At 35.2% G+C, this 24148-nt stretch overlaps 1 protein-coding gene across 9 annotated transcripts in view; it reads right to left on the minus strand.

Moving 5' to 3' along the window:
- The window catches only part of DOP1A (DOP1 leucine zipper like protein A), a 113442-nt gene that overhangs the window by 18630 nt on the left and 70664 nt on the right, over positions 1–24148 (minus strand). For all 9 annotated transcript variants that reach the window (XM_070418177.1, XM_070418174.1, XM_070418178.1 and 6 more), the window contains 10 exons: positions 23935–24087; positions 21470–21570; positions 19836–20092; positions 15892–17881; positions 14730–14841; positions 14441–14623; positions 12347–12472; positions 8455–8589; positions 4324–4379; positions 3089–3193 (listed from right to left, as the gene is read on the minus strand). In XM_070418177.1, the coding sequence (XP_070274278.1) occupies positions 3089–3193; positions 4324–4379; positions 8455–8589; positions 12347–12472; positions 14441–14623; positions 14730–14841; positions 15892–17881; positions 19836–20092; positions 21470–21570; positions 23935–24087 (3218 nt within the window). The remainder of the gene's footprint in view (positions 1–3088; positions 3194–4323; positions 4380–8454; positions 8590–12346; positions 12473–14440; positions 14624–14729; positions 14842–15891; positions 17882–19835; positions 20093–21469; positions 21571–23934; positions 24088–24148) is intronic.

Here is a 24148-nt window from a genome sequence, read left to right on the forward strand (position 1 = left end):
GCTTGATAGAAAAATAGCCTTGGAGAGGTTTATTGATGTACCCAAGGTAACAGAGATTAGGGTTGGAAGTAGAGCTTAAACTATAAGAACCAGAAATCTTCATTAGAATGTTTGATTTCTAGTAATTACAGCTCTCATTACTAAAATCATACACATGGGGCCTTTGCTGGTTTTGCTCAGTGCATAGAACATTGGTTTGTGGACTGAAGGGTCCCAGGTTCAATTCAGATCAAGGGCACATGCCTAGGTTGCAGGCTGTATCTCCAGTAGGGAGTGTGTAGAAGGCAGCCGATTAATGATTCTCTCCATCATTGATGTTTCTATCTCTCTTTCCCCTCTTCCTTCCTCTCTGAAATCAGTAAAAATATATTTTAAAAAATAAAATCATACACATGGGTAATCTTAACTTCTGTTCCAGGAACTGCAGACATCAAGTCCACTGTTCTTTTTATTATACCTTCAATCTCCAAAACCCTTCAGTTTTTTTATTTAGAAAATAGCATGAGGATTCAGGGATCATTCTGATCCCTGAAATTCTCAAGCAGGATCTCTAGCTCGCTGTGGCTGGGCAGTCAACGTTACCCAGCTACTACAGGCTGATCCACTCTCTTCAAGCTCTCAGCTCTGTTGCTCCACCTTCTCTCTGCTTCCTGTTGGAAGACTACAGTCCCATAATTACTAGGAAACACGAGGTCATCTTACTGAAGAACCCTCAACTTCCTTCTTCTCCACTTCAAAATTTTCTACACCATTAGCTGCCAAACCAGAACACCTAGTTCCCTTAAGGACAATAAGGGTAGAAGGTAAGTCTATGTATATAGAATCACACGATCACATACATTAAATCAGTGTCATGGCTACAGAGGCTGACTAGTAGATTGAAGTTCTTTGCTACTGGTTGAATTTATCCATTCAGTGTGATAACATATTGGCTATCATTGACTACTAATGACACCATTAGACTATCTGAGGTAATGTGAAAAAGTTTATTTCCTTTCTTTTCCCCCTTATGTCTTAAGCAGTCCTTTTTAAACTTTAAATGTGTACTAAATCATGTGGGAATCTTGTTTAAATAAAGATTCTGATTGGGGAGTGGTCTGGGGTAGAGCCTATGATTCCACATTTCTAACAAGATCCCAGCTGATTCCAATGCTGCTAGTTAAAGGGTCAACCTTTGAGTGGCAATGTCTTAGAGAAAATGCATCCTTTTTTCTCACTTTTAGACTTGGTGCCCTTCAATGCTTTCCATTCCTTCCCTGCTGTCTCTGGAATCTGGTGCTATCAAGGAGATTCTCTCTAGAATCTGCTGTCACTCTCCACTTACATTACACTTACTGAAGACCATCTTACTAAAAGAGGCCAGGCACTATTTAAGATTTTAACAAATATTTAACTCATTTAATCCTCTATAACAACTCTATAACAGGCACCATTATCATCCCCATGTTATTAAGTGACGTGTCCAAGGGCACACAGCTAAGAAGTAAAGGAGCTAGGATTTGTACAACTTCAGAATCTTTGCTAGTAACAAGTCAAGGTCCTCAGGTCTTCCTTACCATTAATATGACCTTTGAATCACATTTCCTCTTGCTACCTCATAATGTATTCCTTTTCATGATTAAAAACCTTCAAAGAATAACCCACACTTACTTTCTCATTCTAATCCTTTGCTGTTCACATCTGTGCTTACTATCTTGCCAAACTCCTTTCCCCTAAATCACCAACCCTCTCCAAATCATCAATAATTATAGCCTCTTATTTATCCTCTTCTTCCTTAATCTTTCTGGTATTACTTATGTCCTCTTAACTTCTCTGTTTTAAAACACTGAATATATCTGGTTTTCTTCTCACTTTCTGGTATCTGCCTTTCTATCTCTTTTGTTGACCCCTTTTTCTTCTTCTTTGTCCTGTTCTTTCACTCCCATCAATAGTTCATATTCCCTAAGTCCCACTTGAAACATAATTCCTAGTCCATCCTCTTTCCCCTTTGATCCATCCTCCTACTAACTTGTCAGTCACATCTCTCTTCAACACCTACAATTGGTCCACCCCTATCTAAGACCAAACCTTTTAAGCTAAAATGCAAAGTGCTTCTCTTCTAGCTCCCATCACCCTTTTCATCCATCTCCCATTCCACTGCCTGTGCCCTACTCTGTAACCAAATCAATCTTGCCCAATATACCTTCCGCTTCCTGTCTCCTACAACCTCATAGAAAGAAAGCTTTCTGTTCCTACCATCTCTATTCACAGATTAAGTATTTATTGTGAACCAAGAATAATGGTAAGCAAAAAAACACAATGTCCATGAAATCATGGTGCTTGAAGTTAAGCAAGGATGACTGGAATTTATCAAATAATCATACGAACTAGTAACATAAATCAGGAAAATTACTTTTCCAAATCTCTTTATGCTCAGGGCCTTGAACTCAAATGACCCTCCTCTATGCAGTCCACTTCAGCTATCCTACTCACCCCTTCCCCCTTTTTATTTTTTAAATATATTTTTATTGATTTCAGAGAGAGGAAGGGGGATGGAAAGAGAGACAGAAACATCAATGATGAGAGAGAATCACTGATTGGTTATCTCCTGCACACTCCTACTGGGGATTGAGTCCAAAACCCAGGCATGTGTCCTGACTGGAAATCGAACTGTGACCTCCTGGTTCATGTCACCCCCTTCCCTTTTAATCCACAGTCTCTCCTCATGAAATAACTAGTGTTGTAAGTTTTACACTAGCACATTTACATTTTGTATATGTATAAATATGATTTCTCCATCCCTGCCCACTCCTTTATTTACAGGCCTCATGCTATACATCTAGTTTTATACCTTGAGAATTCTTTGAGAAGGTAGAGATCACATGATCACCCAAAACATCTGATATATAGCAATTAAGACAATGAACATTCTTCTTTTATTCAAAACTAGAGGCCCAATGCACAAAATTCGTGCAAGGAGCTCGGCTCTCGCCACTGTGGCAGCTGCCTTGGTCCCTGCTGCCGTGGCTTCGTCCGGAAGGTCATCCGGTCTAATTAGCATATCACACTTTTATTATTACAGATAATATTTTTAAGTGAAATTGCTTACCCAAGAATAAGGAACTGCCCTGGGGCTGGAAGACTCAGTTGTATAGAGTCTTTCAGTAGGATCAAAAGTGATGCCCAGCTATCCACTAAATTGGGCACTGGAATTCTGCAAGATAAATATATTTTTTATATATACATATATAGAAATCCACAGTAAACTTTAGTTTTCTTTATAATTTCACCAATAGTCTTTAACAAATTCTCCTAATTTCTTAAAACATTCCCTAAATCTTTATAGACTATAAGAGAACAAAATCCCTAGAAGCTTTCTTTTTTCTACTGTTACATAAAAAGAAAATCAAATACATTTAATACCCAGTACAATTTATTAGTCTAGAAATTTTGCTGTAGAGACCCTGTTTTTAACACATGGACTCTCAAAACTAAAATACAACTGAAATCTCATTTTTATAACTAACATCATAGTCACCTACTCCCTATCCTGTTCTCTCCACTTCTCTCCTTTACTAGTTCTTTTTTCTTCACCCATGAGTCTGTCTCATCTTTGGGAGACCTGTTAACCTACCCTGAACATCAGTCTCTCACCTATAGGGAAATTATCTTGTGTCTGTCTGATCTTAACCCTAACACCTCTATGTGTCGAAGTTTAGATTTTAGGCAGTCACAACGAGTTTTAATACACCATACAACCTAATTTATAATAATGTCCGTCATAGACCACAAAATGATGCCATGCTTGGTGATTAAAACCAAATTACCCTATAACAGAGGATAAGGATTCAAGTTCTCCAGTAAGAATTTTATCAAAATTGAAGTCAACCAACTTTCTATTCAGGGGTTAGCTAAATGGAAAATTGGAATGCCAAAACAAAAATATATTTTCATATTATTATTACTAACATTTAAAAAATCATATTAAGCTACCACATATTCACCTATATAAAAATAATAAATTCAGTGGCAGTAGGCATGGTTTCAATAGTAGGACTGAGCTTTTTATTTATATTTAAATAATTTTCTTACAATTCAGTGTTTTAACACCCAGCGTATCTTAAATACACATAGGTCTTCACGTTTTAGGCTGTGTCATGAAGATATCCAATGACTTGTATTAATATATCCAGAAACAATGTTTCTGTTTCTAGCATTTGTTCTTTTAGTTTTAGGGGGAAGAAATAGCAATTTTTTGAAAGAATTCAGGTGCTTTTCACCTATATTTCCTAACTTTTACACATTGCTAATACAGTACGGAGAGATCCACATCAGTTATCTTACCTTTGAATATAAGCATAGAAAAACTGAAGCATGCAGACTTCCAAAGAAAGATGTTTCTATAAACAAAAGAAATCAATTTTACAGTGAAGAAAAATGCTGCCTTTGCTTTTTCATTGTTGCAACTACTCTGTATTTTACTGCCAATTTTTAATTAAAGAACAAAACAAAATGAAACACAAATTTGTCATAAAAACAAAACAAAACCATGCAGCTCTTTCATTTAGTATGGGAAAAACTCGAGCTATTTAAAAAGTTGAAAATGGAAAGAATAGAAAGATTCTAAATTCCTACCCTACCACTCTAGCTATTACTTTTGAATGATCGATTTACTCTGTAAGTACCAAATCTAGTTTTATTTTAATTACCTTATGCTTAGTTGGTGCTATCAGAATTAAGTTGAGATATTTTTATAAAATGTGCTTTTAATTTATTTTATCACACATTTCTGTTAAATTAATATAGTTAGTTAAATTTGGGAACAACGCCTAATATCTAAAATGTAGTCTTTATCTAAAAATAGTGCTGAGTGAAACATATAATAAAAAGAAACACCTGTACTTAGAAATTAATACTAGGTAAGAAAATGAAACTGTTGACCACTGACATTTACCAATTTGTTCCCTTTTCAGTAGCAAATATTCCCTTGAAGTTTTCCCCTTTTATCACAAAGAAAATGAAGTATCTAATCTACTCAGAACTTAGTAGAGTGAGAACAGAGGGGCAGCAGGTGGTGTGTGTGTGTGTGTGAGTGTGTGTGTGTGAAATGTGCTCTTGTTTTCATATCCTGCACACTTAGCCCAATATTTGGTACAAGTAGATGCTGAAAATATTATGCTGAATTGAGCGTTCACAGGCAAATTTAAAATCCTATCACAAATGCCCCAGAGGTGATTTCAGAATAGTAAGAAAAGTATTAAAAAGATAAGAACATTGGCTATTTACATATGCAAGCACACTTTCCCTATTGGTAAATCAAGGAAAAAATTTCAAGATTTTCAGATCTGTGTAATAATTCTTTCATGGATGTGATTAGGTCTCTTTTGAATGGCCTGAAGTCTAATGTTTGCAGTTAATAAATAATTTCTAAGAAAATATGACCTCTTAATATTGCTATAATTAAAAGCAGAAAAAGTAAAGAGGCCATAATTTTACTACTTGTAGAATTTCATGTCTGCCTAATTAAAGACAGTGCACTATGAATGCAGAGATTGTGTCATTCATTTTCTGTAGCTCTTCGAAGATAGTCTTGTACATGATCAAGAAATGACACTGACTAGAACTAAAGTTATAGCAAAACATGAGAAGTTTACAGAATTAAGAGATTCATTTTGAGGAACAAGACAGGGATGCCCACTTTCATCACTCTTATTCAACATAATACTGAAAGTCCTAGCCACAACTATCAGACAAGAAAAAGAAATAAAAGGTGATCCAATTTGAAAGGAAGAAAAAAAACTGTCATTATTTGCAGATAACATGATACTTTATATAGAGAATATTAAAGATTCCACCAAAAAACTATTCAAACTGATAAATTCAGTAAAGTAGTAGGACACAAAATAAATATTAAGAAATCGGTTGCATTTTTATACACCAATAATAAATTATCAAAAAGAGAAAGTAAGAAAACAATCCCATTTACAAGTGCATAAAAAATACATAGGGATAAATTTAACCAAGGATGTAAAAGACCTGTACTTGGAAAATTATAAGACACTGAAGAAAGAAAATGAAAAAGATACAAATAAATGGAAGCATATACTGTGGTCATGGATAGCAAGAATATTGTAAAAATGTCCATACTACCCAAGTGATCTATAGATTTAACATTAATTCCTATAAAAATATGAATGGCATATTTCGCAGAACTAGAACAAATATTCCATAAATTTATATGGAACCACAATAGACCTGAATAGCCATAGCAATCTTGAGAAAGAAGAATAAAGTTGGAGGAAGCATGCTACCTAATATCAAATTATACTATAAGGCCATAGTAATCAAAGCAGCATGGTATTGGCATAAAAACAGACATATATTAATGGAACAGAATAGAGAGCTAAGAAATAAACCCATTCCTGTATGGCCAATTAGTATAACATTTGACAAAGGAGGCAAGAATATACACTGGGGGAAAGACAATCTACTCATTAAATGGTGTTGGGAAAGTTGGACAGATACATGGAAAAAAAGAAAATAGATGACCTCCTTTCACCACATATACAAGTATAAACTCAAAATAGATTAAAAACTTAAATGTAAGACTGGAAACCATAGAACACATAGGTAGTAAAATCCTGGACATTTCTTTTAGCAAGTCTCCTTGGGCAAGGGTAACAAAAGAAAAATAAACAAATGCAACTACATTAAACTAAAAAGTTTTTGTATTGCAAAGGAAAGCATCAAAAGAAAGAAAGAAAGAAAGAAAGAAAGAAAGAAAGAAAGAAAGAAAGAAAGAAAGAAAGAAAGAAAGAAAGAGAGGAAGGAAGGAAGGAAGGAAGGAAGGAAGGAAGGAAGGAAGGAAGGAAGGAGAGAGAGAGAGAGAGAGAGAGAGAGAGAGAGAGAGAGAGAGAGAGAGAGAAAGGGAGAAAGGGAGAAAGGGAGAAAGGAAGAAAGGAAGAAAGGAAGAAAGGAAGAAAGGAAGAAAGGAAGAAAGAAAGAAGACAACCCACTGAATGGAGAACATATTCACCAATGATATATATGATAAAGGGTTAATATCCAAAATTTATAAAGAATTCATACACCAAAAATATATACAAACAATTCAATTAAAAAAATGGGCAAAAAATCTGAATAGACACTTCTCCAAAGAGGACATACAGATGTCCAATAGACATAAGAAAAGATACTCACTGTCATTAATCATCAGGGAAATGCTATTTAAAACCACAAGAGATATCACCTCATGCCTGTCAGAATGGCTATCACCAATAAATCCACAAATGACAAGTGTTAGTGATGACGTGGAGAAAAAGGAACCCTTGTGCACTGTTGGTGGTAATACAGACTGATGCAGCCATTGTAGAAACAGTGTGGAGGACCCTCAAAAAATTAAAAATGGAACTGCCTTATGACCCAGTGATTCCACTTCTGGTATATATCCAAAGAAACCCAAAACACTTAATTTGAAAGAATATATGCACCACTATGTTCACTGCACTGTTATTTACAATAGCCAAGGAATGGAAGCAACCCAAGTGCACATCAATAGATGAGTGAATAAAAAAGCAGTGGTACATATATACAATGGAATATTACTCGGCCATAAAAAAGAACAAAGTCTGAACCATTTGCAACAGCATGGATATTATGCCAAAGGGTACTATGCTAAGTGAAATAAGTCAGTCAGAGAAAGACAAATAGCATATGATTTCACTTATATGTGGAATCAAAAGAAAACTATAAACAAACAAACAAAACAGAAACAGACTCATAGATACAGAGAACAGACTGCTGGTTGCCAGAGAGGAGGAGGATTGGGGACTGGGAGGAAAAGGTGAAGGGATTGAGAAGTACAGATTGGTAGTTAACAAAATAGTAATGAGGCTATAAAGTACAGCATTGGAAATATAGTCAATAAGATTATAATAACTATGTATGGTGTCAGATGAGTACAGGAAAGATTAGGCAGAACACTTTGTAAAGTATATGAATGTCTAGCCACTATGCTGTACACATGAAACTAACACAAAATAATATTGAATGTAAACATTAATTAAAAAAAAGAAAAAAAGAGAGATTCATTTAGAAGAGAAAGCAATGAAGAAGCTTTGAGAAGGTCAACAACTGAGGTACTCAGACCTTAGACTCTGGCTCTGTGTTCTTCCTTTAAAGGACTAGAAGCGCACCAGCCTTCCCTTCCCCGCCCCTAAGAATTGGGCCACACAGCTGTTGACTGCCTTAGATGGACATATAGAGATATGAGCAGTCAACTGTTTTTCACTAGCTACAGAATGATCACAATAGTAAGTCATTGAAGTTATTGATAACTGTTTTTATTACAGCAGTGCAAGTGCCACATGCATTCATCTCTGCAAAAAGGACATTACTGTACAACAAAAAACCTTACCTACCAGCATCATTTTTCAAACAGAACTGTAAACAAAAGCTGAGAAAAGCTCTTCTTACCTTGTCTTTTGCTATGGCTGGGGGCTGCTTTAAAACTTCTTTCACAGTCTGTATAACAGTTTCTGTTCTCATGACACTGATTGAGCGAACCAGTTCTACCAGTAAAAGCTGTTCTTCACTGGCTGCAGGAATAACCTGGATAACACATCATTGTATTTATATATGTGTGTACATAAGTCTTTTAAGAGGACTTTCAAAGGATTTTTCAAGTCCATTGATTATATATCAGGTAAAATTTATATTTTTTATCAGTAACACATGTACATTATTTTTAAAAAATCATATAGGACAATAAGCCTGATTAAAAAAAATTGCAGTGCCCTTTCCTTTCTCATGACCCAAAGCAACCATGTTCAACTCTTAGCTCTTTTCTATTATTTCTGAATGATACACAATGCTATTATATTTTCCTGTTTTACCCCCCACCCCAATTTTAGATATTACCTACTGACTTCCAACTTTAGGAAACAATGATTGAGGTCGCTTACTCTTTTCTTCCTATCCTCCCAACATAGTTATGTCATTAATTTAAAATAAACATCCAGTGTTCACATGCCTACTTATGGTTGTGCTGTATATTGAACTATCATTGCATTTCTCTTCTAATTAAACTTTTTGTTTTTCCTAGAATTAAGACACTGCTTTTTTTAAAATTTGGTTTTCTCTACTTCTATCACAAATTCTTCCTCAATGCTCCAGCAACTGTAAATCTCCTCTTATTACATATTCAAACATACCAGGTAGTTAATTTTCTACCCTTTCCTCCTCCATTTAGTGTCTCCTTTTTTTTTTTTTTTTTTTTTTTTTTCTGTGAGAAATCTGCTCAATGTCTTTCTGTTCTACCCTGGGTTCATGCCCTCTAGGCTTGCTACACAGTATCATCTTGATATCTCTCCTGAGACCATCAGCCTAGAAATTTCCCTTCTATTTCTTCTGTGTTGGAACCTCTATTGATTGGATCCTATATCTTCTTCCTTCTTGGTTTAATCCTCCTCTGGTGGAGATGCATTTTCCTATAGTTGAGACTGTGAATTTATTGCAAATTTTTTTTTTTTTTTTAGATATTGTATGGTTCAAAACATCTTAAGTGACATTTTGGCTGGGTATGAAATTATAGTTTGAAACTAATTTTTCCATCACAATTTCCAGTGTTGCTATTGACAAGTCTTATCATTATTCCAGTATTTTCTCTTGAGGATATTTTCAGATCTCTTCTTTAAATCCAGTGTCCTGAAATCACATGCTGATCTTTGTGGAGATCTCTTTTTCACAGTGACTGTCAAAGGAATGTTCTTGTACTATTTCTTTGATATTATTCTCTCCTCATTTTTTTCTGTTCCATCTTTCAGCAAAGATATGAACCTCCAGTATCACTGCCCTAATTTTCTTTTTATTTTATTGATTTTTTTAGAGAGTGGAAGGGGGGGTAGGGAGGGAGGAAGAGAGGAAGAGAGAGGAGGGGGAGGGAGGGAGGGAGAGAGAGAGAGAGAGAGAGAGAGAAACAAACATTGGTGTGAGAGAGAATCCCACATGTACCCCAACTGGGGATCAAACCTGCTACCTGGGTATGTGTCCTGAGCAGAAATCAAACTCTCCATCTTTTAGTGTTCAGGACAACATTCCAACCAACTGAGCCACACCAACCAGGGCTCACTTCCCTAAATTTCTTATCTCCTTTTTCCCATGTCCATTTTCCCAAGTTTGCATGCTATTTCTGATATTTACCCCTTTTGCTTTCAACTCTTAGTTTGTTTAGCCTCTGCTATAAAATTCAATATCCAAGAAAAATTTTAATTTTTTGCAATGATCTTTCTACCAGTCTCTTATATTATGGATGCAATATGGTTTTACTTATTGAAATACATTATTATTATTGTTCACATCTTCTGTTTTCTACATTGTTTCTTCTTTTTTTATCTACTTATTTTGGTCTTTGTCTATCATATAAGCTTTTTTTCCATATGACTGTTAATCCTTATCTTTATATTCATAGTTTTAGGTGTATAAAACAGTGATTGGACATTACATAACTTATTACACCAATAAATCCAGTTCCCATCGGATACCACACAGTTATTACAATATTATTGATTATATTCCCTATCCAGTACTTTATATCCCGTGACTATTCTGTAGCTACCAATTTGTACTTCTTAATCGCTTCACTTTTTCATCCCCCAACCCCCTCGCATCTTTCACCCAGTCCCCAAATCACCTGTCCCTTTGGCAACTATCAGTCTGTTTCCTGTATTTATGAGTCTGTTTCTGTTTTGTTTATAGTCTTCTTTAGATTTCACATGTAAGTGAAATCATACAGTATTTGTCTTTCTCTGACTGACTTATTTAACTTAGCATAATACCCTCTAGGATCCACCCATGCTGTTGCAAATGGTAAAACTGATGTGAGAGAGAAACATAGATTGGTTGCCCCATGTATCTGCCCCAACCAGGGATCAAACTCCCAACACTGAACCCCCAACCTTGGTATCTGCTTTGCCTGGGAACTGAACCCCCAACCTCTTTGGTATGGGACTATGCTCCAATCAACTAAGCATAGAGACCTTTGAGCATTTTTAATTTGGATTGTTTGTATTTTTTGAGTTCTTTATAAATTTTGAATGTTAATCCTTTATCATATGTATCATTGGTGAATATATCCTCCATTCAATGGGTTGTCTTTTCTTTCTTTTTGATGGTTTCCTTTGCTGTGCAAGAACTTTTAAGATAATGTAGTTGCATTTGTTTATTTTTTTTCTTTTGTTTACCCTGCCCAAGGAGATTTGTTAAGAGAAATGTCCAAGATTCTACTGCTTATGTTTTCTATGATTTTTATGATTTACAGCCTTACATTTAAGTTTTTAATCCATTTTGGGTTTTATACTTGTATATGGTATAAGGTGATCTAGTTTCACTTTTTTTTGCAAGTATCTGTCTAATGTTCCAAACAACATTTAATGAATAGACTACCATTACCCCATTGTATGTTCTTGCTTCCTTTGTCAAATACTAATTGACTGCTTTTACATATTCCAGGATTTTAATTCTGTCCAATGTACTATCTACTACTTAATTCTCAAATGTTAAAATAATGTCATATAAGTGAAATGTTTATTTTTAGTACGTTAGAAATGTCAGCATATATGTAATGTGAATTCAGCACAAAAATAACATCAGAAACCTCTAGCTAGACAAATCATATATCTTGTGTGACTGTAAATTTAACAGCCTTAATATCCTAATGTCACTATTTATTTCCAATATAGAACACTTTCTTGAGCTTTCAAAGTCACAAAGTAACAAAATTTTTACATATATAACCTAGTAAAAAACAATTTATGAATTACATTTAGAAACAAACTATTTAACCTATCATATCATAATGAAAAACTAGTGAACTTAAAAACTTTTCATTATATCCTTGCTTTGTACCCTGAATAGCTAGCATTTAAAAGATAATCTGTACTATATCATCATGGCTGTCTAAATATGGCTACAGTTTTAATATCATACTAAATTTTCTTTTCACATAAAAATACCTTTTATAATTATTTAAGAAATTTAGGCAACAAGTCATTACCTAAACAGGTGCACAAAATGTTGCTTTTCTACTTACCCACCCAATATTGGCCCTTTTTAATTAATGGAGAGTTGAAAATTAGCTTGTCCAGCAGGTCATCAAATGATACAATTTTGTTCAATATCTTTTCATTATAACATGGATGAGATGCTGTAGGAACTTAACTGTTGTTTATATAAATTAGCCTATGGTAAAATTGGTTTCATTATAGTATGTTCCAAGAACCCACAGTCAATGTTAAGTGAGGACTTACTGTACTTGCCAAATGCTTTACCAAACAAAAAAATAAAAAGTATAAAATGGTTAAATACATACCCTGGTCCTGTTGATATTTTTATTCTGCCTTCTTTCATTCCATACAAATGCAATGGCAGCCATAAAGTGAACACCATGATTCATTGAAATGGGGCCCAATAATTCAAGAATTTGCTGTCTCAAGTTCTAAAACAAGCAAATGACAAGTGAATTAAAAAGTATGAAAGCATTAACAACTAACCTGCACTTTCAGTTTTTCTTGAAGTAATGTATACAGTACTTATATGTTTTACTACCTAAACAACAGTAGAGGAAACTTTAATTATGTTAATATATGCAACCATAGTCATTTTAATTCTAAAACGGGGGTGGGGGAGAGGGAAGGGGAATCCTACAAAATGACAACGAATCAGCTAAATGCAAGAGTGTAATCAGTGTGATGAGATAACAAAAAAACACAATATACTTGACCCTTGAACAGCAAGGGTTTGAATGACAAGGATCCACTAATATGTTAATTTTTTCCCCAATAAATACTTGCACTATTTTCCATCTGCATTTAGGAGTCCATGAATGTGAAGGACTGATTGTATGCACTGTTCTAGGCTATTTTATATAGGAAATTTGATCACCTACAGATTTTGACACCAGGGGAGGTATCCTGGAATCAACCCTCCATGAACATTGAGGGGGGAAAGATCTGGGGGCAGACAGAAGTTACTCATGGATTTTCCAATGCACTGGGGATCAGTGCCCCCAACCCATGAGGCTCAAAGGGCAACTATACATGAAATTCAATTATGTTTTATGTAGATTCATTATTAAAAGGGAGAGGGGTCTTACATTTTAGTAAAATTGAATAAAATAAAAACCACAGTTTAATCCAAATATCAGTACTTAGACAAAATTTTCCTCATGATTCTAACCCTTCCCCTTTTCCCAATTACAAACATGTTCCCACGACTCAAGTCCAGGAAGTCAGGTCTAGATAATAGAGGAATGTCAATGTGACAACTCACATAGCATAACACACTTTTAAATATTCATATAATTTTCTTCTAAATATAAAGTAGAAAAATTGGAAAACATGTAACAGTATTTTTAAAACAACCATTAATTCCATCATTCTGAGATCATCACTATTAACACATGAAATTTACTCCTTTTCTGAGAGAAATTTATTTTCTTTACATGACTGGAAATACAACATTTTTTTTTTTAATATATTTTATTGATCTTTCACAGAGAGGAAGGGAGAGGGATAGAGAGTCAGAAACATCGATGAGAGAGAAACATCGATCAGCTGCCTCCTGCACATCTCCCACTGGGGATGTGCCCGCAACCCAGGTACATGCCCTTGACCGGAATCGAACCTGGGACCTTTCAGTCGCCAGGCCGGCGCTCTATCCACTGAGCCAAACCGGTTTTGGCTGGAAATACAACATTTGTTCAACTAAGTAACATCCCTGTTTCACTAAAATTTTAAGCATTTTTCTACCCACTAAGAATTCTCAAAAGTACAATTATTAGTAGCTACATAATGTAACACTAAAGAATAATTTACTTAACCATTTCCTTATTTATTGTTTAGAATCTGTCTGCCTTACAAATATACCTTTGCATAATTTTTGATTACTTTAAAATTCATTACTAGGTAACTATAAAAATTTTAAAGCCCTTTGAAAAGGAACAAAGTTTAATATATATATGAATAAACATCAAAAACATTATGTCTTATGAAAGAAGCTAAATAGAAAAGATGAAATAATGCATGGTTCTGTTTATTCAAAATGCTCAGAAGAAGCAACTCTACATATAGAGAATACAGATTAATAGTGTATGGAGGTTAGGGGGAGGAACACGGAGTGACTGAAAATGGATATGCGGAATCTTTGTGGTGATAGATATGTTTGAAAAGTAGAGTGTGGTGATAGTTTCACTACTCTTCAAATATGTTTTAAAAAATCACTATATTGCATGTACTTTAAATAGGTGAAGAATTTTATGATGTGTCATAAAGTTATTTGGTAATTAATTATTCAATACATTAGAGTGCCATACATACTACTCAAATTATTCACAAATTCTCAATATAATCTCTGGGAAAGTGCTAAAACAGACTCTTGAGCCCCAGGTGAAGGGTGAATTTCTAACCTTTGTGGCTCCAAGATTAATAGTGGTAACAGAAGCAGATGCAGCAACAGTCATCTTTTCCGAAGAATCAGCCTGATGCAGTATGCTCCAAAGCAATGTCACAGAGGACATGATCATATGAAGGATTGAGAGGATTCCTTTGCGGGCTTCATACAAGTGCCTGTGGTCTACATTGACCCAAAGCTATTGAAGTTGGGGGGAAAAACATATTATCACTTACTGAGGCTTTTAAATGGGGACTTGTATCTCATAATCTTTTTTAAAAAGTAAAATATTTGTGCAGTCTTACTTGGAGATATTGTGTAGTAGGATCCAACAAACAGTAATGGATAATGGCTGTGATCCCTTCTAAAAGAATAAGAATCATATCTGGTGGAATAATTGATGCCATCCACAGAGGCCTGAAATAAAATGCATTCATTTGAACATAAGTTCTGAGAAACAAGTCCATATTTTATTAATATTAAATGTCCAGCATGTTCTAAGAACATAGTAAGTGCTCAATAAAGATTACACAAATAAATTACTAAAATAATAAATTGGTTAATAAATTAGTAGCTTTTATGGCCTAATTTATAAAATAAATGAGTCACATTATACATACGAAAGTTGTTTTTGGTAACGACATTCTATACAAAGTCAATGCCAGTAAATCTTCAGCAACTGTATAGGGCAGGCATATCAATATTGAATATAATACCGGCAGTTTTCTTATATTTTACATGTAGTTGCTGAGGTTATACAGGAGACAAACTAGAAATTAGTCTACTAATCATCTGGCTCATTTGGCAGACTAATTTTAAATATGTATCCTCCAAACAAGAAATAAAATCAGATAGGAAAAGATTTATAATTTTAAATTAATTTAGTGTGAAATTAATTTGCCCTTAGATAACATTCAGATAAAACTAGGGAAGCCCTTTACTGAGCTATTACTTTTGCCAGCTCAGAGAAGAAGAATGGAATTAATTTCAGCCCTTAGACAGTGATGGCGAACCTATGACACGCGTGTCAGAGGTGACACTCAAACTCATTTTTTTGGTTGATTTTTCTTTGTTAAATGGCATTTAAATATATAAAATAAATATCAAAAATATAAGTCTTTGTTTTACTATGGTTTCAAATATCAAAAAAATTTCTATATGTGACATGGCACCAGAGTTAAGTTAGGGTTTTTCAAAATGCTGACACGCCGAGCTCAAAAGGTTCGCCTTCAATGCCTTAGGAGGAAAAAGGCCTGTTTAAACATTCCTTATCTTTCCCAATCTTCATTGTTTAATTATTACTCCTCAAGCTAAATTTTCTCCTTTGTGAAAATAACATACTATTTGTAACCTATCTAGTGATACCCACTAATTTATTTACTCAAATTGTGACTGACATTCTGTATGACTAAGCAGTTATATATGTGATGAATGTCAATTATAACAAAGTTAAAAATCAACTCTTACCTACTATCAGATAATCCTGTTTCATATTTGTACTGCTGAATTAGATTATCTAAATTTCTGCAAAGCTGTAGTGTCACAGAAACAACCACTCTCTGTAGAACTTTTCCCATGTAAGGCAGAGTAGATGTGATTAAACCAATCCATTGTGGATGCATCTTACAAGCACAGTGTTGATGTAAGGCCCGTATCACTGCACAGAGGAACATGCCTTGGCATGTGATTGGCTGAGCGTGCAAATACTGAAGAGAAGTCATGGGCTGATGGGGACTGATGTGTTCCAGATCAGAAACAACAAAATCAAAACCTGTTTCATTCTCTTCAGGGACAGTCATTACCCAGTGTTCTAGAACAATGAGTCTCTGAAGAACTTTAAGAAGTTGTGACTGGAGTGTGCTACCATTGTCAAACTCATCCTCTGAGAAATTGATAAGGCTGTCCTCTGAGAAACCTTCTTCCACAGCAATCACATTCTTACCTGCCATCTTTTCACTATGCCATTTCTGTGCACTAAAGATAGATGACAGCAAACAATGAAGAATTACTTTCTGAACTTTGCACTTAGATAACATATCAGAGATAAAACTAGGGAAACCCTTTGCTGAGTTTTCTATTACTTTTGCCAGCTCAGTAAAGAGAAGTGTCAAAATTTCTATGCTCATCATCTGCATATTTCGATTGCCTATTAAATCTTGTGCGGTGACCTTGACATGAGTTGGGTAATGGCTACGCATGTAATATAAACAGAGGGAAATGAGAATTTCTATGTACATAGAACTCCTGAAGTTATGATTTGAGTCCACTGGAATGTGACTATAAAAGTCTTTTCCCATAACAGAAATCCGGTGTCTGGCCAGTAGATTCTGAAGCAGAGATAACTGAGGGGTATACACATTATTTATACTAGTGGTTGAAATGGCATTTACAAAAGCAGTAGGGTTAGTTTTCAATATGGCTTTGATGGCAGAAAAAGCATAAAGCGTCCTGGATGAGTCATACAACTGGAGATACAGGAGCACATGCTGATAGAGAGGATGGATGTTGAAACTGGGAGATTTCCGTGATCCTGGAGAACCCATGTCACTCTCGATTTCAGAAATGTCTCCCTCTCCACAGCTATACCAGTTCTCTAAATCCAGACCATCACTAAAAAACACATTAGTTTGTTTGAGTTTTTCATTTGAAGTTTTTTTCTTGTCGTCATCCTTTTTCTTGGCAAGTTTTACTTTAGGTTTTGCTCCTGGCTGTTTGCCTGACTCCTTAACGATTGTTTCTTTCTCTGAGACTTTTTCTGATAATTTTTCTTTGAAGCTGAACTGAATACTACTGTGACTCCTCTGTCTAGATTTGGTTTCTGTGGAACCAACAGAAGAGTCATGGGGGGTATGTGTGGTTTCGGAAATACAAGGTGAGGAGCTATTTCTGGAGATTCCAGTTGCCATACACTCACGGCCATCTTCTGCAGACACGGAGAGAAACTGAGAACTTTCATTACTCAGCGAAGTACTCTGACTCTGCTGAGTGGACTGATCTTCACTTTTAATCGGCTCCTCGCCTGGATCCACATCACTGTGCTTTGGGGACATAGCTTCAATTTCTAACTGAGAAGTAGCTGATGCTGATTCTGCTTCGAGGCCACTTACGACTTTACATATCAGGTCAAACACTACCTGCTGAACATCATCATCTGGGGAGCTTGCGTTCAGCATCTGAGAGTCCTCTTGGGCATTTACATTTTCAGGATCAACTTCGTAACTCAGGTTGTCCCCAGCAGAGGACTGTGAACATCCAGAGTCAGAACTCTGAAGTATTTCTATCTGTTGGTCTGGAAGATCAAAATCAGACACAACCATTGGAATTGTCTCACTGCTGGTACTTAGAAGGGAAAGTCTGTCACTTAATGGATTAACGGTGAGACTAAAGTTCTCTATTTCGTCCACGGTAAGCGGCTTTTCACCATTTCCTTTAGATGCAATGAGTTGTATTTGGCTTACTGGTATATGAAAAAAATAGTAAAGAAGAAAAAATTTAAAATAATGAAAATGTAGAAATGTACACTGAACTCAAGAACTTTAATCATTAGTTTCAAAACCTACTTATGTTTTACTATTAAAATATTTTATTACTATTTTACACTTTTTAAGTTAGAAAATTATATAGATAACTATTAACTAGAATTTAATAAACACAATTCAACAATAGAAGGCCTATTATTCGAATATAATATAAAATATAATAAAAATTTGCCCTCATCCCCAAATAAGACATCCTTTTTTACTGCAGTTCAAAATTTTAGTGTTCTTTTCCTCCCTGTGTTATGCTAAAAAGAAGTATAAAAATACAACCTCCTTGATTCTGATAAAATTCAAAAAACATTTATGAATAATCTAGTATGAGTAATGCCCTAAAGCCGTGGTCGGCAAACTGCGGCTCGTGAGCCACATGCGGTTCTTTGGCCCCTTGAGTGTGTCTCTTCCTAAGCCTTAGGAGAACCCTAATTAAGTTTATAACAATGTACCTACCTATTTAGTTTAAGATTTAAAAATTTGGCTCTCAAAAGAAATTTCAATCGTTGTACTGTTGATATTTGGCTCTGTTGACTAATGAGTTTGCTAACCACTGCCCTAAACCAAGAGACAATGAGGGTGAGAGAAGAAAAAGACAACATTGTTCCCTCCAAGGAGCTTAAAATCAGCGGGGGGATCACCAATACATCAATCTATTTCTATACTTTTTGGAGAGCATACTACATTGATGGAATTCTTTCAGAATGGATGGAAGGCTTCGTTGCGTATGAATGGTACCAACCAAATGCTATCACTTTCAGGTAACGCATCATGATACCACAGGTGAGGTCTGAGATTGATTTCAGAGGAGAGGTGAAAATTCAGCAGACAAGCTGGAACTGTGATGGTATGTAAAGCGATAATACATAGAAGTTCTGGCAATTAGCAGGGTAGGGCATTTTTTAGAAGATTCAGGGAAAGAAGTGGAAAGGAATCTAGAGAAAGGAAAAAGACTCTAGAAACACAGTAAAAGTGAAATAGCAGGATGGTTTAGTTCCAGCTTCCATCACTTACCAGCAGTGAGCCTTTGAAATAGCACAACCTTCTAAGAATCAGCTCCCTGCTCAGTATAATTACTTTTATATTGCTGACCTCATAGGGTTGTTGAGACACAAATGATATAAGTGAGAGTTTTCTGTCCCTTTCATATAATAAATTAATCCAATACTGTGTTATAAAGGGCTTCACCCAACAGTTTGGAGAGAGTAATAATAGTATTTGGGGGGAGTGGTGGTAAGAGATCAACCCAAGGACTTGTATGCATGCATATAAGCATAACCAATGGGCACAAGACACTGGGGGGTAAGGGAGGCCGGGGAAAGGTCAAGGGGATAAAAAAAAGGAGACATATGTACTACTCTTTGTAATACTTTAAGCAATAAAACAAAATTAAAAAAAAATATTTATCACTTAAAATATGCCAGTACTACACTAAACATGTCATAAATATGACTTGAGAAGTGGGTTATGATTCCCATTTTACAGATGAGGAAAATGACTCATGAAATGTAAATATGCACTATAAGCTTACTATACATTCCTAGTGAAGTATCTGCAGAGCCTTGTAGGACGAGGATTGCAAAATAAAACTAAAGGTATTTCCATCAAAACTGAAGGATGTCTCTGACCAATGCTGTGCTGATTACTCCTTGAAAGAAGAGTCAACTGATAAGAGATCCAACTCCTCTAAGAGGGTCACTGACGAAGCACACACAGACATGGTCCACATGAGCACTGCTAGTGCATGCAGAGGGGAGAAAAGAAGCCCATGCAAAAAATCTCACATTCAATTCTCTTGTCAATCACTGTTGTGTTCAACTCTCACTTTATTTTAAAAACTTAACTCTAAATAGAGCTGTTCTACTTGCATGTGATATTCACCATTGCTACATGCAAAATTTTCCATGAAATGCTTGTCACTTTCTTCTCCAGGATAACAAGCCTTATTCCAATAACGTTCTGCTTGAACACGCTGCACTGAAACCCTCTGAGTTTTGGGATGAAGCAGGAGCAATAGCAATGGCTCCAAAACTCTTGCAATATCATGTCTTTGTAGAACTTGGTTCAGCCAGGCTTGTCCCACAGAGCTGGTAGAACCATCGATACTGTTAAGGCTATCTAACATGATGAACAGTGACCTACAATAAACACAAATAAGTAAAGAACAAAATGCCTACTTTTACTGTGACACTCTTAACTTTTCTAAAATTAACATTATAAGTTGTGTTTCTTATTTTGAATTAACCATTTTAAACTAGTCATACTTCAGGATAACTTTGACCACAGCATTTTAATAATCTTAATCCCACAGTCTCAGTAGGTACAATAGAAGGAGAAAACTGTCTTTTCCCTTTTTGTAGGTACTTAGGTTCTTGAAATTTCACAAGCATACATTATTCTTAAGATAAATAGTAAAGAATAAAAAAATTTTAAAAGGCCTTACAAAATTAGTCTTGTTTTAGCAACATATTCCTGTCACCAAATACTGAACCCTCTCCAATTCAAGTCAATGTTACCTCTATGCTGGTCCATGCTCCTCTGTTCCCATTCTCTTTATGAATCAAAACTATGCACTTAATTCAAGGCATGAGGGATGGTTTGGATCAGAATACCCATGATTCAAACCTGGGCCATTCATTTTTATCTCACATGTGCTCTTGGGCAAGTCACAACTTCTCTGGGCCTTCACTGCCTCACTTGTACGATGAGGAAACGTGGTCGTCAAATTAGAGATGGTATTTGTAAAGTTTCTAGACCTAGGGCCTACTCTGTTATAGAAGTTAAATAGCAGATCATTTAAAGATAGTGATGCTGCTTGAAAAGCACCAGTTGACATAAAATTCAGTAGAGCAGACATGTGATCTGAGCTGGGCTTTAGACATAGATTTGTGGCCACCTCTATGAAATCTGCTGGTGAGACTATATGAATCTACTTTTAAGTGGCATCTACTTGGAAGTCAATGCAAATCTCATATTTGGGGAATGAGTCATCTAAATAGGCTAGACAAATTTCAGAACCACTCTCAGGCACCTGAAAGTTCTTTGAATCCATGAAAGCGATTTGTCAGTATTTTAGCTTTAGATTTTAATAAATACCAGTTCAGGCAAAAGATTGAGAATAACTGCTAGAGAAACACTTATACAGTGTACTGTTTATATGTTATGTTACTGAATTTGATTACAGATTCAAGAAGGCTGTCTCCACTGCTGTAATCCTGATACCTGGCATGGCACCTCTCACATTACAGGAACTTGATAAACAGTCATCCAATAAATGCAGGACACTGGGTGCTCCAGGGCAAAAAAAGGGCAAATCTGGCAGATAAATGAAATCTGGTAGATACATGAAAATGCCATGGATTTTAATGTAGCTTAGATTTTTAACAATAATTTATAAGTTCTATTTATAAAATGTGTACATTGCTATTGCCTACCCCTGCCAAACTAACCAAGGAGTCAAGAAAAGGGGCATTCAGATATCTGATGATAAAATCTGAATATAAAATGCAACCAACCTGTCAAAAGAACGTGCAAAAGATGAAGACTTATTTATATGGAGGTCCCTTGTTAGATGCCAAAGAACTGCAAACTTTGCATGCGCCTCCATCTTTATTTTCTGAGGAGGAATATAAGAGATTACATTATTTTACTTTCCTTTGAAGATATTAAGTGATTTTAGTAAAAATCAAAGAAGCTATTTAAGAGAAAATGTTATATTCAATGTTCATGATACTCCAAAACACTGCAATAAACTATTTTTTCATGGAAGTAGAAACATAGAAAATACCTAAATAAATACAAAATATTAAACACAAAGGATCACCCTATGCTGCCCGATAATTATTCAGTTCAGAGAGGTAATCAGTTTATTAGCTTATTGTAAGGAAAAGTGTTGATAATGTGCATGCCTCATGATATTCTCAATATAGGAAGTACTTTTCCCCCTCATTTTGATATAAATACTTAGTAGTCAAAATTGATTTTGTTGTACTATACGATTTACTTTTGCTCCCAGAAATTATATATTAATCCCAAATAAATATATCACTTACAAAGCTGGTTTATTTGATTAAAAAATTTAAACACCTAAAACATTATTTGTACAAGAAAAATATTACACTATTTTGGGGATTATTTGAATAAACCTTAAGTGTTAAGATAATAATGGATAGAACAATGTAAAAATAAATTATTTAGAAAGACCAGTGTTTGGTATTAAATAATGAACATGTATTAATATAAATCAAGTAGAAATTGTGACATATTTTTTAAAATATATTTTATTGATTTTTTACAGAGAGGAAGGGAGAGATAGAGAGTTAGAAACAACGATGAGAGAGAAACATCAACCAGCTGCCTCCTGCACATCTCCTACTGGGGATGTGCCTGCAACCCAGGTACATGCCCTTGACCGGAATCGAACCTGGGACCTTTCAGTCCGCAGGCCGATGCTCTATCCACTGAGCCAAACCGGTTTCGGCACAGAAATTGTGATATTATTAAAATGTTTATAGTCTTTCTCTAGCACTTGTAGAAGCCTTCAAGTAAAAGCCCCCTTAAACCAGGGACTGTTTAAATTGCTTGTGATAGGTCAGAGAATTGCTTGCTTTTTCTGTGGGCATAATAAACGCTTTTCCTATAAACCCTGTGTTTATACATCAACCAATACAAACATGTAAAAACAAAGTAAATAACAGGTACTTTAACTTTTTACATGGCTGTGAAGTATCTTTATTTAGGACTTAGTATTTCTTTACAAATTAAATGTTGCACAAGTAAACAGGTATGTAATTTGTCCTAAATATATGTAATGTAATGTAAAACAAAATTTAATTAAAATATAAGGCTTTATTTAAAATTTTATTTCTGAACAGTTTTGAAAGAATGTGTTGCAGCTAAAATAGAATCTTAACATTTTTCCTGGGAATAAACTTTTCATTCTTTTTCATTTTCTTCTCCGTTTGCCACTTCCCTACCCTGCCAAATGTTTCATTTACTCAACACAATGCCTTTTTGTTTTAATCATGTTTCTTGTTGTTGTTAGTTTTTAAAATATATATATTTTTATTCATTTCAGAGAGGAAAGGAGAGTGAGAGATAGAAACATCAATGATGAGAGAGAATCAATGATCAGCTGCCTCCTGTATGTTCCCTACTGGGGATAGGGCCCTAAATCCAGGCATGTGCCTTGACCAGAATTGAACTCGGGACCCTTCAGTCCACAGGTCAATACTCTATCCACTGAGCCAAACCAGACAGGGCAACGCAAAGCCTTTTTGAGTATGACCCATTCAAACTCACTAGAATTGAGGCTTTATTCAATTAGGGCAATTCACTTCTAAAAGCTATTTAATAAAATCTTGAATTTATATTACAGAGCAGGTGCAGGAAGACCACATACTTCATTAAGTTACCTGGAAGAGATCAATTAGAATGTGTCCCAACTTCCTCTCAGACTCACTCGTAACGCAGACATCTTTACTCTAACTGACCTATGTGTCACGTCCTATACATTAGAATACAAAATCCTTATTTTGGATATGTAATGTAATGAAAATAATACAATCTCACATATTAGCATTATGTAGCTGATAAATGTAAATAACACATATTATTTCATTTCCCATGTATTAATGTATCCATCAGTACCACAACTGAGGCCACTGAGGCCTCTTGAAATGAGTCTAGAACTTGGACCAGCAAAAAACTTTGTCATCACTACCCATAACTGGTGTCCTATACCAAGAAATAAACCCAGTACTTGATTTTGGGTTACTTGAGTTTTCATTGTACTGATGCTTTTGTAAAGAACTTTCCTCTAAAAAGAATAGAACCTTTATTTTAAAAACATTAAAATCACTCTGAACGAACCTCTATTTTCTCTTATTCAGATACTAGCTGCTATCATTTTCATAGGGTTTCCCAACTTTACATTTGGTATAATAGAAATGGGGAGTGGACACAGGATAAGAGAAGTCACCTTGTCTTTATGAGTTAACTGCTGGCTTATCACATCCTCACAGATGCTGGAAGAAGGAACCAAGTTATGTAACTGGTAGAACAGCTCCACACTCTTTTGGTGGTGCTGAGGGGTGCTATCTCCCAGCTGGTCCCATAGTGTGAAAGCTACGTGCTGTAGAAAAAGAGGTAAAGGCAACAGTATTATAAAACCATGAATGAAAATTCATTAACAA

The sequence above is a fragment of the Myotis yumanensis genome, unplaced genomic scaffold (genome assembly GCF_028538775.1).
Source record: "Myotis yumanensis isolate MYYU_CA2020_CCGP unplaced genomic scaffold, mMyoYum1.0.hap1 SCAF_6, whole genome shotgun sequence".
In the NCBI taxonomy this organism is placed as follows: domain Eukaryota; kingdom Metazoa; phylum Chordata; class Mammalia; order Chiroptera; family Vespertilionidae; genus Myotis; species Myotis yumanensis.